This window comes from Rhea pennata, chromosome 15, assembly GCF_028389875.1.
Source record: "Rhea pennata isolate bPtePen1 chromosome 15, bPtePen1.pri, whole genome shotgun sequence".
Classification (NCBI taxonomy): Eukaryota; Metazoa; Chordata; class Aves; order Rheiformes; family Rheidae; genus Rhea; species Rhea pennata.
In genome coordinates this window covers 4,861,597-4,876,722 of record NC_084677.1, presented here as the reverse complement: position 1 = coordinate 4,876,722, position 15,126 = coordinate 4,861,597, and the positions used below count along the sequence as shown (strand labels likewise).

The 15,126-nt window shown below is 41.8% G+C and overlaps 1 protein-coding gene across 1 annotated transcript in view; it reads right to left on the bottom strand.

Moving 5' to 3' along the window:
* RBFOX1 (RNA binding fox-1 homolog 1) overlaps positions 1 to 15,126 on the bottom strand; it is a 1,388,408-nt gene that overhangs the window by 743,292 nt on the left and 629,990 nt on the right. Inside the window, exon 4 of the mRNA XM_062588818.1 lies at positions 1,185 to 1,247. Within this exon, the coding sequence (XP_062444802.1) occupies positions 1,185 to 1,247 (63 nt within the window). The remainder of the gene's footprint in view (positions 1 to 1,184; positions 1,248 to 15,126) is intronic.

The window sequence follows — 15,126 nt, the reverse complement described above, 5'->3', positions numbered from 1 at the left end:
CTTCTTTAAAGTTGTTAGGAGGAAGATTTTGTGCATGGCGTAGGAGAATTAAGTATAAAATTCTTCTTACTTCTAACAAGGGCCATGTATCTAATTCCTTCAATGACACAAAACTGCATGTGGGAAACTCAATTACTAATAGTAGTGCATCTGAATGAAAAAAGTGAATCTGGCCTATTATCTTGTCAGTACACATATGAAATTTCTTCACTTACTATATGCAGAAGAGAAAGAGAATAACTATAAATCTATCCTTTTTCTTCATTCTGCTCAATACAGAATTGACTCCCATACAGAACTGCCTCTGCTGCGCCACGGAACAACTCGTGTTTATTACCCAATGCAAAGGTGTTAGAGCATTGCATTTTGTTTTAAGCAGATAAAAATTGTTTGAGGGGAAGAGGTACCAAATACACATCTACTCAGTATCATTTACTAGTTTGTTTTTCCTGATACTTCCGTATTTATTATTAGAAGTGAAGGACATAAAATTATATTCTGATTAAAAAGTGGTTAACCAATACGGTTTACAGAGAATAATTGGTTTGTAAGTATATGTTAAAATGAAACACTTCAGAAGGAAAAAAAAAAAATTCAAGAATGGAAAGGGAACACATAGTTTGGAAGGAAAAACCTCTTTGTTTGTATCCATTTTAATTTACTTTCAGGAAGGAAAAAAGTAAGAAATGAATCAACATCAACATTTTTCCACATAGCCTATAAATCTGGAGCTTAATTCATTATATTCCCCATGCTGACATTACAGGTGCATTTCAGCAACAACGTAAAAAGAATTATTTGTGGCTGTTTGAAGGAGAAAAGTGTCTTAACTAATATGTACACAAAGTAATTTCTTTCTGCTTTACAGAATCAGCCAAAGCTAAAATAAATTTGATAGTGACACAACTATAAAACGTGAAAGGGAAGAAAGAGGGAAAAGTGCTTTATCTCAACCTGTGGCTGGCGCCAGGAAAGGCAGCTCAGGAAGCAGGGCCCTGCAGCTGCTCTTCACCGAAGACCGAGATCATCGGATCTGGTACTCACGCCCGGCGGGACTCGACATCCCGCGTTAGCGAGGCAAGTGGGGAAGTCCAAAGCGTTTCCTTATTTCGTATGAAAACACAACTGACTTTTCAATCCAATTCCAAGAAAAACAAAACAAACGAGCCAACTGGCGCACTTACAGAAAGCAGGCTCCGGTCGGGAAGACAAGAGGCACCACTTGCATGGGACTTCTGGGGAGCTTCCTAAGCAAAAGAAAAAGATATCCTTACTGCAAAATAGCAGCTCCCAGGAAATCATTTGCATCTTAATTCACTTTTTTGCTGTGCATCCATCAACAACACTTAAAGTAACCTGTAAGACTCAAAGTGTTACAGTAAAAAAATAAAATTGATAATGCAATATTTGAGCTCTCATATTTATATGTATGTAATGCGAAACAGTGTTACATACGTTATTGTGTCATAATCGCATTTTTCTTATAGTCGAAAGCACAACTGCAAAATCTGATTATTGACTCATAAACACCAACAAATATTTTATTATTTACTCAACAGATCTGGACAATAAAAACGAGGCAGCAACTAGACAGACTCTTTGCATTTTTTTTTTTTAATCTAAATCCTATGTTTGTATGATGAATTTACCTAGTAAAATAGATGTGCAATTACTATGCCATTTTTGCCTGGTTATAATTCAAAAATTTCCCCAATGTATGGTCTTGTTTTGATAGGAACACACAACTGTGATTTACTTTGTGTGCATTTTTCAATTGTAAACTTCAAGCAATTTTGTGAAAGAAAAATGATCGTAAAATATATAAACAGAAGAGGGCATCCAAAATACATTATACATGCACATAGCTGTACGTTAAAGCAGGGTAACCTTCTATTCTGTGCCACTTTTTTTTTTTTTTTTTTTATTGATGGGCAGCTGGTGGCATCTAATGTTTTACTGAATTATTCATTGATTTTAGCAGTTCTAGTAAGCTCAACCATGTTTTTCATAACAGATTCTCTCTATACACATTTTTCATTTCCATGAGCAAGTGCTACTATATACTCCCTGATATCAATATTCTTGAAAATACAAGTCCTGTATGTATTCTGAATTTTCAAAGAAAACATGGATGTAAGTTTATGTGATATTCAGTATATAAACTTGATATATTTTGTGTTATCCTTGCCATTAAAATTCCAAATGGTGCACATATTACACTGCTTCTCATAAAACATATTACATACGATTTCATTTTAAAGAAAAACAAAATCAGTAAATCAGCAGTCAGCAGTGGGGGGCCCTAATGCAACTGAGGATAAATAACAATAATTAGAACAAGAACAACCAGAAAGGGAGGTGTGCTATAAGCATACAAAGTGGTATTACAATTATCAAACATATTAAAAAAAAAGAAACACTGAATCTGAAAGAGTGAGACTCAGCACCAGAAGCTATCTCGGGGGCTTGGCCTCCGTGGCGCAGGGACCGTCCTTCGGACAGTTCCCGCTCCGCAGCCGGGGCTCCCGGGAGCCACTGAACCTCTTCCTGCCAAAACAAAACCATTAATCAAATCCTGAGCTGAATACACAAGTTCCTTCTTCTTAGGAAAATGAGCCATAGGTATGTAAAAATACTATAAAAAGGCAGCTTGCCTAAGAAGGCTGGATGTGCTTATAAACTATACATTAAACCCACCGCAGCCTTTCCCTTCTGGGTATTGTTTCTGTGCATGAGATCAAAGACAGCTCTGAGTACAAGAGAAGGCAAATTAATGAGATGAGGAGTTTCTTAATAATCTCTAAAGGGTTTTTTTGTTTGTTTGTTTTAAGAAATCAGCATATTATCTTCAAAATAACTTGTGATTTTGGGCCATCTTGCAATGCCATAGTGAAACTCATTCAAAATTGAATCAACAAAATTGAACTGAATAATGATAACTAAGTCTCTCAGGATTTCTGTATCAGGCACCTGAGTTTTTCATTCTTTGAAATTATTTTGATTTTTCAAATGCAAGCTCACACTTTTTAGACTTTACACCAATTAAAATGCTAACTCATTTAGGCTGCAGTACATTAATTTTCCTTCTCTGAAAAATTCGTATGTGACCACACAGTCCTAGTCGACTTTGTGTATAGTACAATGTAACCTATCATTCATTTTAGAAACCTGACAGCTCAAGCCGCTACTACTGGTATTCCTCATTTATTCTGCATTTATTAACTCTAGTGACCGAGGAAACTGAGACTACACACAGAAACACAAAGTACATTAATTCTAGGAATGTATATAGTTCCAGGAAGAATGAAGAATATACTGTTGTATATAATTTACCAAGTAATGCTGTATTAAATTGGAACAAATGCATGAGAAATAGTCAAAATAACTATTTCCAAAGTGATTAACTTGGCTGTAACATCTAACCAAAGTAATTATTCGTTTTGTCTTATTTTACATTACTATACAACTCATCTCCTTTAATTTCTTCTATATAGGAATGTTAAAGGGTTATGCTATGCAGCATATAGATACTATTCAAAATAGATAGCAATCTGAATATGACATGAAAAAGAGAATTTCTCAAAAACAAGTGGTCTAAAAGCACCTGAGAAAATCAGAGTGGCCCCCCACCTGCAGTCCTGCCTTCTCTAACAGCCTAGAAGAAACTTTCTTACCACAGTGTTTGCAAAGGAAGGGGAGCACATTTACAAATGTTACAGAGGTTTTGTAAAGATTTCTCCGCAACCACAGAAATATCCAAATTGTATCCTAGCTGCAACAAACCCTTGGACTTGACCTACATAATACAATCTAGTTAAAGATAGCTCCTCATGCACTGCACCTGGAGGCTCTTGCAAACTCTGCAGACACACCGATGAAGATGCATTAATTAACTATTTACACAGTGCATTTCCATATTTCGAGATCTCATGGAGATAACTTTGCAGAACTGCATACATTAAAAACTATCCTTTTTTGCTGTCCAGCTATTTGGACAACAGCTGAGCAACACACACACGACCGGTTAGTCATACCTGTACAGCTCTGCAATTCTCAGCAGAAGGAACTGCAGCTGACAAAAACTAAACATTTTTGAAAAATACCCCTACATTCTGACAACATACTTACAAGCCCCAGTATAACCCAGTTGATTCTCATGGACTTCAATGTTATATCATGTTATTCTTTATACTAATATGAGATCACTTTAAGATTGTCCAAGTATGTTGAAAAGAAAAGAAAAGGGAAAAGGGAAGCCTTGTGGAGAAGTATAAACATAAAATAGGTATTTTTTATGCTAAGTTTTCTTTCCAAGCAAAGTCATATAGCTGAGCAGAGCAAGAGGTAGGCTCTTGCTTTACATTCCTATTGCACAGAAATAAAAATAAAATTAAGAAACATTTTGCTTGCATCTGGTTTTGCAACATTTCTATGCAATTCCTGCACACAAGAGCAGCATCTCCTTCTTCAGCTAAAGGCGCAGCTAACATTTGGCAACTCTCAGTTCTTCCTTCCCGACCCACCAGAGTAACCGAGGAGGAAGACTTGAGAGTCAGCTCGAAGAAACCCTGCCCAGTATTTGGGGAAAAGGCTGTCAACGAAGCAGATGTTGTAAGATTTACTTAGATAAGGAAAGGCTGGCTTTACGAATATCACAGCCATTAGCGAGAGGCACAGGCAAGCACCGCGGACATCGTGGCCGCCCCTCCCTCGGGCGGCCGGCGAGGCTGCCCGGACAGGCAGAGGTCACCCCGCAGGGCTGCCGAGCGCGACGCGACGGCTCTGGGCCGTCCAGCCTTTACAACCAGTTGCCGTCCCCAGGCGTTCCTAGAGTGTCGCAGACTTTCGGTTATTTTTCCAGATAAGTGGCTCCCGTAGGCATTTTAAAAAGCTCAGAGTAAGTGAGCACTAATAGATACACGCAATTCCTAAGCCTGACTCTTACACCTGCTGCTTCGTACCTTGATCAAAAACCTACAAAAAATTGATCTAATCTGATACTTTTAATTTCAACTCTGTTGAAAAATGCAATTAAACAATGATATCTGTTGCTTTAAGTTCAAAGTCATTCTCTTTAGATAACAGCCAAACACAGCAAGCAGTGAGCTTTGCCGTCATTAGACTTCTAACCATATTACTTCTATTTTGAGGCTTTTTTGTTTGGTCTCAGTTTAATTTCCTGTCAGCCTTACAAGAGATTTCTAATGTTTGGGCTGTAGGATATGCTCTGATTAAAAATAATCTTCCCAATTACTGCCTGGCATGAGTCTACTGCCACATGCACTCTGCCACTGGCTTCTGAATTTCTGTCAGCAGTAATTGTGTCTGTAGCTTCTAACTGTAAATGAAAACCCAGGGGGCATATTTGGGTTCCAGTTTCCTTTGCCTAGCCATATCTTTTAATTTGCACTGTCTGTCAAAAGGAGATGTTCATAGGCACTAAAAGGAAATCCTTAGAACATCAGGTTAAAAAAAGAGGAAAGTAGGAAAAAAAGAAATGTAACCGGAATATGATAAACTATATTTGATATTTATTCTAGCACACTCCATGTAGATAGAGAATCTTACTGAATTTTATTAGCATTAGCAGAAGTAGAAAGAAAACATTTATTAAGCATTTCCAGCTGCACTTTTTCACCATTAAATTAAATCATAAGTTCTGAGCACCAACTCATTATTGCCATTTTATGCCACATGATCATTCTAATGAATATTTGACAGAACAGAGTTTCTTACCACAATGAAAAAAAATCACACTCCTTTTTCCTCTATATGAAACATATAGGCCAGCAGCATCCTGGGCTGCACTAGGTAGAGCACTGCCGGCAGGTCGAGGGAGGTGATCCTGCCCCTCTCCTCAGCCCTGCGGAGGCCTCGTCTGGAGCACTGCGTCCAGCACTGGCCTCCCCACGATGAGAGAGACGTGGAGCTACTGGAGAGAGTCCAGCACGGGGCTACGAAGATGGTGAAGGGACCGAAGCATCTCTCATGTGGAAAGGCAGAGAGAGCTGGGACTGCTCAGCCTGGAGGAGAGAAGACTGAGGGGGGATGTTACCAATGCGTGTAAATATCTGAAGGGAGGATGTATGGGGGACAGGGTCAGACTCTTCTCCTAACGCTAACCCTAATCTCAGACAGGGCCTGAACCTGAACTCTCTAGCCTCATTCCTGCCCTCAAGGAAACAGCCGTCCTGGCAGCAAGCCTCATTCCCTTTGCCATGCCCTCTGCAGCCCCAGTCTGACCACACGCTCTGCGGACGGTGAGCAGGGGCTTGGAGGCCCAGGTGGCTTTCTGCTCCACCATGCCAGCGAGGAGAAAGGACAGGAGGAGGAGTAGACGCATTCTGCAAGCTAACAGTTGGCTGTGCAGCTGGTGTCGGCAGGAGCGGTTTGGTTTCTATGACCACGGGATCCTGCTTGATCAGCATCTGCTTGGGAGAGATGGGATCCTCACCATCCAGGGCACACGCATCTTTGCCAACAGGCTGGCCAACCTGGGAAGGAAGGCTTTAAACTAGGAAAGACGGGGCAAAGGGAGAGTCGCACAGACCATGCAGTCAGCCAAACAGGGCTCAGGGGAAGAGACCTCAATCATTTGCATGCAGGCATGGGAGCACGTACAAGACAAGACCAAGGGGAAATGGCTTGTACCCCTTCTGGGAAATCAGCACGTTTGGATGCCTCTCTGAAGCACCTATACACAAATGTACGTGGCACGGGGAATAAAGAGGAGGAATTAGATATTTGTGTGCAGGTACAGAGCTATGATCTCACATGGCAATTACGGAGACACGGTGGGCTAGTTTGCATGACTGGAAGGCTGCAATGGACGGCTACAGGCTCTTTAGGAAGGACAGGCCAGGATGGCGAGGAGGGGGAGAGGGTACCCTTTCTGAGAGAGGGTAACAGGAACGCACGGGGCTCTGCCTAGGGGAGGAGGAGGAGCTGGCTGACAGCTTGTGGGTGAGGATGAAGGGGCAAACTAACATGGGTGACAACGTTGTGAGCGTTTGGTACTGGCCACGGGAACAGGTTGTCCTGAAAGGTTGTGGAGTCTCCATCCTTGGAGACACTCAAAACCTGACTGGATGTGGTCCTGGGCAATGTGCTGTAGGTGACCCTGCTTGAGCAGGGGTGCTGGACCAAATGATCTCCAGAGGCTCCTTCCAACCCCAAGAAGAGTAACAGACCTGCATCACAAATGACTAGCCGAAGTTACTGTTTGTCTTCAGGAGTGGTGAGAAAATCCTAGGAGCATTCCACGTTAGAACAGTAAGTAGATAAAAATGTCCTATAAACATACAGGCACATATGCTGAAGAACTAGTAAAACTGAGGAAAATCAGCAGATGTCTATTTTACAGAACATAATCTTTTACTGAAAAGTGAAATCAGACTTATACAGAGTATTTCTGTCAGATGATGAAATGCCAGCGGGGAAAAACAGACCATCAAGGGCAGAAACATTTAACTTATTCGTTCTGACCTTATATACACATCTATTAAAGGCTCACATAAATAGCGAATTTAATTTGACAGCTATATGACAAGATTCATCTCTTCCCACTGTGACACATTATAAGGAAAGTAATTCAGATAAATAACTGAATTATCATCAGCAATGTTGAAAATCGTATTTTAATAGGTGGTGAGCATCAGGGCCCTCGTGACACCAGTGGGCCTCAGTGGCCTTGAGCAGCCTCCCCTGGCCCCTGTACAGCCGTTGCCTGTGGGCCGGGAGCCCCGGGCCATGCCATGGGGTGCCCGTGTGCAGCCCTGGCTCTGGCCCGGCTCCGGGACAGACCCTAGGCCCCACTGCATGCAGCTTTTCTCCCAGATGGACCTGGGGACACATGTGGTTGCCTTGGCTCCAGCCCTCTCTGGCCCCATCTCCAGCTCACGAATGTGTGATCTGTCAAAATCATACAAGTAATTTTTGTCTGAACAGTAAAATGGTATCCAGTACATTCGGACTTCAACTAATATAGTGTGTATATTTTTGGATACAGGAATTGTGGAAATGTTCTTCAGGACAGGAAAACCAACTCTGGGACTTGGTGCCTGTAAGTAGGCACGTCCAAAATGAAATCAAAAGGCTGTTCTTGGTTTCTTGGCATAAGAACTTTTTTGAAATATTAAGGCCAAATTTTAGCGCTTGCATTATATTTGCTGATTGATACTCTATTCTGTATGCTTGTATCTATAAATGAGGCAAGGCAGTTGAAAGGCAGGAGCAGAACTGATTTCAGCTTTATTCTGGAATTTTGGCAAAACCGTACAAAACATAACTTTGCCATCTTTAGGGCTATGCCCCTTTGTATGCGTGCCGTGCAAGAGGATGTCAGTGCAGGCCAAAACCAGGCACGAACCTCAACATACTAACTGAAACACATGCCATTTCTCATTGAGGCACTGGAGATTGTAACCACCACCACATTCATAATTTCCTTGTAATTACAGAGGTAAGAATGTCAGGGATTAGTTACAATATTCAATGGCTGTATAAAAGAAATAATTAAAAAATATTGTACCACCCTCTAAGAAAGCTTACATGCCTTCTCAAAGTCCTGCAAAACAGCAATAGTCTCCTGGGTGCCAAAGACAACCCATCTCTGTGATACCTGCTAAATATCTTCACTTCAATTTCTCTGTCTCATTCATGATAAGAGCATCATCTGCACCATTCATCCCTGCAGCCTTCAGAGGTGAGAAATAAAATTAGATACCTGAAACTGCCAGAACTTTTCAATGAATATCTACATTCTCTCTATATATGGTAAGCCACCAAGTTCAAAATGATGATTCCTGTGAGTGATGCCATGCAGATGTTTAAGTATTTGCTGTGTTACAGCATAAAAACTGTCATATTAAGCATGACATAATTAAACTGAAAGAAATACTACAAAGGATAAATGGAATCACAAGAATAAGGTAGGAAATCTGGATAAAGATAGGGCTGATACAGCAAATAGCATCAAAACCTCACAGCTAAGTGTTTTACTTTGGATCAATTTTTCAAAAATTTGTAGCATTCTATTTCCATTATCAAGATTAATAGCAGCAATACACGAAGGCATCAACTGGACTGTGGCAGAGAGAGGCAGAGTTAAAAAAGCACGGTGATATACTTCACTCTGATTATATGCCTCAGAATATTTTATTTTTCTGTTTCATAATTCAATACTTGCTCGATAGAGAAATAAAAATTCTTCTTAACCACAGCATACTAAGCAGTCCTTTTGCAACAACCTTAGTCTCTCACAAAATTACAAAAAAGCCTAATTTAACAATCAAAATACCTTACTGCCCCATGATGGTGATGCTAAGAACATGACTGATATTTTCTACAGACTGCCCAGAACTTATGCTAAGTGGTGACCGCTCGTCTTGATCTCCCAAAGAGTTGTTTACCAAATTACGTCACCAGCCTAAGGCAGCCGGGGTGGGCACTGGGGGAAGAAAGATAAATGGGAATTTAGTCTCTCCTTTTACCAAAGTAATCTCAAGAAAATGCTAAGACTATCAGCAGGCTTTGTTGCAGTTAGCTCCATGTATGAGACTACTTAGTATCAGATCCCTTGGAAATAATTGTCGTTAGAAACTGTCTCAGTGCATCATTTCTACAAATAGGACAACAATTCCCCTTTGCATCACAACAAAATTTTTTTTCACACAAATTAAAACATAATTTTCAGAAAAGAAATAAAATCTTAAGGTTTTTTAACCTGAAAAGTTAAGGCATTTTCATATCCTTCTCCTCCTTTACATACCTATATATGACAGAAATTTAATCCCATCTCAGTGCTTTTTTAATTATATTTTTACTTCCTCATTTCAAAATAGAGATTTCTGAAAAGAACTCTAGTCAAATTAGATTTTCACAGTGCGAAACCCAAAGATGTCTTACATCGCTTACTGTGATCGTGTACATGCTCAGAGGCCAGGAGGAAAATCTTCAGTGCTTTCAAGCTTTCAACGGAATTCATCAATCTGTCAACACTTTGCCAAACTACCAAACCTCTACTCATATTAGAGTAGTACCACTGTAATCACCGATACCACCGCGTGCAGGCAAAATATTTCTTTGTAATGCTGACCATAGATTTTACGATGACCTAATACCGTTTATTTTCATGGCTTTCCCAGGACACCTCTTCCTCTCATTTCCTTCCGCTACAAACAGTAGTAAAATGAGTATCTTCAACCTGAAAGAGCATTCATCAAACTGCTCAAAGAACAAAGACTGATGAATATCATTAAATATTTTACACTACTGCACATACCAGACCTCTGGAACTCAAAGCCCAAAACCCAAAAACCTCAAAAACAACACAAAACAAACTCAGAACACTGGCAAAGACCTTCAAAGATCTTTTCAAATCATTTTTATATCAGTCACGGTTTGGGCAAGCAAGGGGGAGAGATAGCTGCATTAGAAACAGAATGATGAAAATCACATTTCTGTGACTACCTAAATGCACTGTTGCTAATGTAACACTGCTACACCAAAAGATACAGCGACTTGTTTATCTGTTGCTATGTGTGTGTACAACACACAAAGGTAATAAAATACCTCAGTATAAAAGAGGAAAGGAAATTAAACTTTGGAAATGAATAAAGACTAATTAAAAAAAAATACACACTAAAAAAAGTAATAAAAATTGGTTTACTCACATCTTTGAAAATACTTTCAAAAGCAGTTCCAAATAAATACCTCTAGGCGATATGCTGACTCTTTCACTAGTGTAAATTCTTGAAGAGCTTTCCAAAGGTCCTTTAAAGAAGAGCCTTTCTGAACTTCTGATGCTAAGAAAGCTCCTGGGCCAAACTGCGCGCGGTGCGGAGCAGCGCTCTGACCAGTGGGCAAGTTTCTAGTGTTTTTCTCACCAAAGATGCAGGAATAAGGGGCCACATCACATCTTATCCCCAGCAAGAGCCTTCCTTTGAGGAACGGGCCTGGTTTTAACAGCAGGTAACGCACAGCAGCGCCGCCCGCGAGCAGCCACGTCAGCTCCCGGGAGCCAGGGGAACCGAAGCCGTCGGGGAGCATCGCGCTGGAATCGGCGCAGAAGCAGCAGAGACGGCAAAATTAGGTAAAGCTGTCATTAAATCACCACGATACAAGCGTTTAAGTGTATTTCACTGACCCCAAATCACTGTAGATAGCTTCGCTTCAGGCAATTAATCCCTGGGCTGTAACTAACATAAAGCAATTGGGCAACTTAACTCAGGGACGTAAATGACTACGTGTTCGAAGCGGTTGGATTTGACGAAGAGCTGAGGTACCTTTTTCGTCAGTACCACAACGTCCTTCACCGTTGTGCGCAGATGCGGCAGACCCGTGTTTGGTCCCGTCGGGCGCGAGAGCAGGCCGAGAGCAGCTCGCCCCCGCGCCCTGCTCAGCCGCCTCCCCCGCCGGAGCAGCCGCCGCGCCGCGGCCAGCGCGCCTGCAAGGGCTAACGGCGCGCTGCGTCGGCCACCAACTACGTTTATACGAGCTGGCTAAAGGACTGTGCTCTTGGATGTCTTCACATGCAGTATCAGACTTACACAAAGCAAGCGAAAAAAACAGTTTTCATAAATCCTTTTAACGCGCCGCCTCACGGCGCAGAGGAAGCTATACCTGCAAGCCAAAGGGGCCTTCACTGACAGCTGTCACCTTCACCCTGACTTCTCCTCGCTTCCCAGCACTACCACAGGCTTTAATAAAGAGCTTCCGTGGAAAAACACAAATTGCCTTTTGCCACTATTGTCGATTCCATACGGGAAGATATTCGAAACAATGAAGGAAAAGGAAAATTATGAAGCAAAGCAGAAAAGGCCGCTTTTTCAGCCAGCGCACATGAGATGCACGGATCTGTGGACCTGCTGCTTCACGGGGCTGCTTTCGAGACAACAAAACCCTACAACAGCGGCGAAACGCTGAGGGCACCTCTTAACGTCCGTAATTCTAACAGGCACAATTAAACGTTACAAACAAAAAGAGCCAAATCCCCTCACTGCCAAGCTGTTGATGCCACGCACGGCCGGGGAGCGTGAGGACAGGCACAGGCAGGGCTCGGCCGCCGCGGCGGGCAGACGCGAGCTCACCAGGTCGTCGGGAGCAGCTCGCTTTTGACAGCGAGGAAGGGAGAGAAAATACTGCGTAATACTGGGTAAGACTGCGTAAAGGCTATAGCGTTCACTCTCATCAATACAGTACTGCTGAACTTTAATATAGGAAACAAGAACGCTACCAGTAAACATTTCTCAGGCTCAGGAAGTCCTGGGGAAAGACACTGGCTAATAAAAAGAGCCCACCTCACAGCACATTCCTACGGAGGCGGTAAAAGTTACGAGATATCTTTGGGCCTAAGTTATTTTGACCAATTTTATCAAAAGCATTCTCATTGTTTAGAGAAGATTTCAGTATGAAAAAGAAGCAAACGGCAAAATAATACAAGCCCTCTCTGTCTGTAGATTCACTCCTGCTAGGCATAACGGCTCCAGCTGATGTAAGAGAGTAAGTTACTGTTTATATTACTCCAGACAGACAGTGGGACCTTGGGTCTCTTTTCAAAGTAATAAATCTCAGTCGTTTCCAGCTGAGTGCAATTGATTGCAACTGCAAAATGTAAAGCCACAGCAGGGGAAAAATCCACGCAAGCCCCATGCTGCAGCTCAAGAGCCGACTTTGGGCGGACGCGAAGCGAGCCGCCGCGCCGAGGGCGAGCGCTGCCCTTGCCCGGCAGCCCCACGCCTGCCAATCGCTCGCACCCCGGCTAAGCTTCGTGGGGGAAACGGGGACCGCAAAGCACAGGGGCAGGGCTGCTCCCTCTAGCCCACGCCACAGCTCTGCAGAACCAGCTGGCCAAGATTTGCAATTTGTAAAGAAGTTTCTTTCATTACAGTTTTTTTCTAGCTGTACTCTATCCACAGACAAAAAGCACATGCTTCTGTAGGCACCAGTGGCTTTTATTCTGTATTTCTGAGTAACCAGCTCCACACAATGTTTACTTCACCCGTAACCTTTCTCAGCATACTAAACAACTCACAAGCCGTGAGCAATGGTACCTTCACCATCATTCACGGCATCAGGAGCTTCGCACCGGTAAGCTGACGCGTGTGAAATAAGACCACTTATCAGCGAAGAGAGAGGTCACAGGCTTCAAAGGGTGGAATAGGAACCTGCGCTGCTACAGAATCGCTCACCAATGCATTTCAGCCTGACATTTAATATTCAAAGCGAACTGCAAGCTAGATGCTCAAGGATAAGCTCAGCAATAAGACAGATTCGCAAGCTGACAAGCCCAGCATACAAACCTTCAGCATAGAACTCACATTGAAGACTTCTTTTTTTTCCTTTTTAAATCTAAAAGGCAGATATCTACTGCTTTAAGGCAACTGAGAATTTGCCCAAATTTTAGACAATTTATGGCTTCTACCTAGCATGTCAGCAGTGGATGCCAAAGTCACTGGAAAGGCTCTAAAACCTTGATACACAAACATTGCATCTATGTCAGTGGTCTAACTAGTCCCACATTAGGTCCCCAGCAATAGCAGCTGCTATTATCCTTTGATAAACTATTATCTTCCACCCATCACAGAGTAGGCTCCCAGGTAGTAGTTGCATTTTTTTTTTATTTTTCATCTCTCAGCCTTTTTCATCTTTTATTTTACCCAACATTGCTTAGTTCACAGTAAAACATTCTTTTTTTTTATTTTACAACGACAGTATATTGTCATGGCCCATTTATTTTTTCACTTCCAATGGTTTTTTTTTTCTTTGCATTACTACAACATGGCAACTTACTCTTTTTCCGCCTATATGAACGTTTGTTTATGCATGAAGGAGGCTCTTTAAAATTAAGAAAATACATATATATATATCAATAAATGCCTACTAGCTTTTACATCAAGAATTTTGGTACTAAACATTAGCTCCATTTAGAATATTTCGCTTGTTTGTATTTAGCTTTGAACACCTACATTCTATTACTAAATGTACCCCTTCCTTCTGAAATCATATTGCATCCAGCTTAACTACATCTCACTAAATCACCTTGTTACAGTTGTAGTTTGATTTATTCCATTTCATGGCTTTTCATATTTAAATTGCTCCTTTTCTTTCCAGCTCCCCATATTACCTTTGAAAATGACTGGTCTCACTTTGTGGAAAGATTCTTTACGCTGCTACTTCAAATAACTCCCAGGATGAATATTTTATTATTTCGCTTGTATACTTGCAAGGTTTTCTGCAAAACTGCCTATCAAAAGAGACCAAATTTATATGTTTAATCTCATCTCTTTGTTTCAATTACATTCCATACACACCAAGTCAGCCGTTAGTACAGGACATCACGTTTTATTTGTTAACGTCACAAAACATCATAAAATAAATTATAGATGACTGGACTCCTATGTTGTAAGGAGCAATGTGCAACGCACATGCTCCGCGAGCTCCCTTCGGCCCAGCAGCTCCGCTGGGAAGCTCCTCGCTTCCTCCAGCTGCCCACATGGTTCAGATTTGGACCCGCAGGTTGGACACAAGGCACAAACAATGAAGGCAAACTAGAATCTCATTTGCACAGTATGTATTTACAATAAAAAGGAACTATTTTCAATATAGGGAGTGAGCAAAGAGGTACCCTTGGATTTCAAAATCTCTCTTTAATAAGACGACAATTATTACAGCACAAGCTTGTGCCCATTCCTACTCTGCTCCTTGACAAAAGCTATTCCCAAGGTTCTCGGGAATCTCGCTCACAACGAAACAACAGTTTCCCTGCTCCCATAAAAAACAAATTCTGTTTTTCACAGATTCGACGGAGCCTGAGAAAAAGATGATCTCCATCGCCAAACAACAGATCAATACCTTTCTTTAGTCAGTGCAGGCATAAAACTGCTATAACTTGATCTCAAATTGACAAACTTGTTAAAACCAATTCTAAAAGCGCGTTCTTTCTGAAAGCGCCCTCCCTATCGACTGAAAACAAGATTACCCCAACAATCCCTACCGTCAAAATTATTGCTGTTCTAACGCGCGCCCGAGTACTGTTAACTTAAAGAAGGTGCAGCCATCTCAAGCGATTCCGGCCACCCTGCAAAGGCACCCTGCAGCGCCCCGGGCTTCCGGCCCGAAGCACGG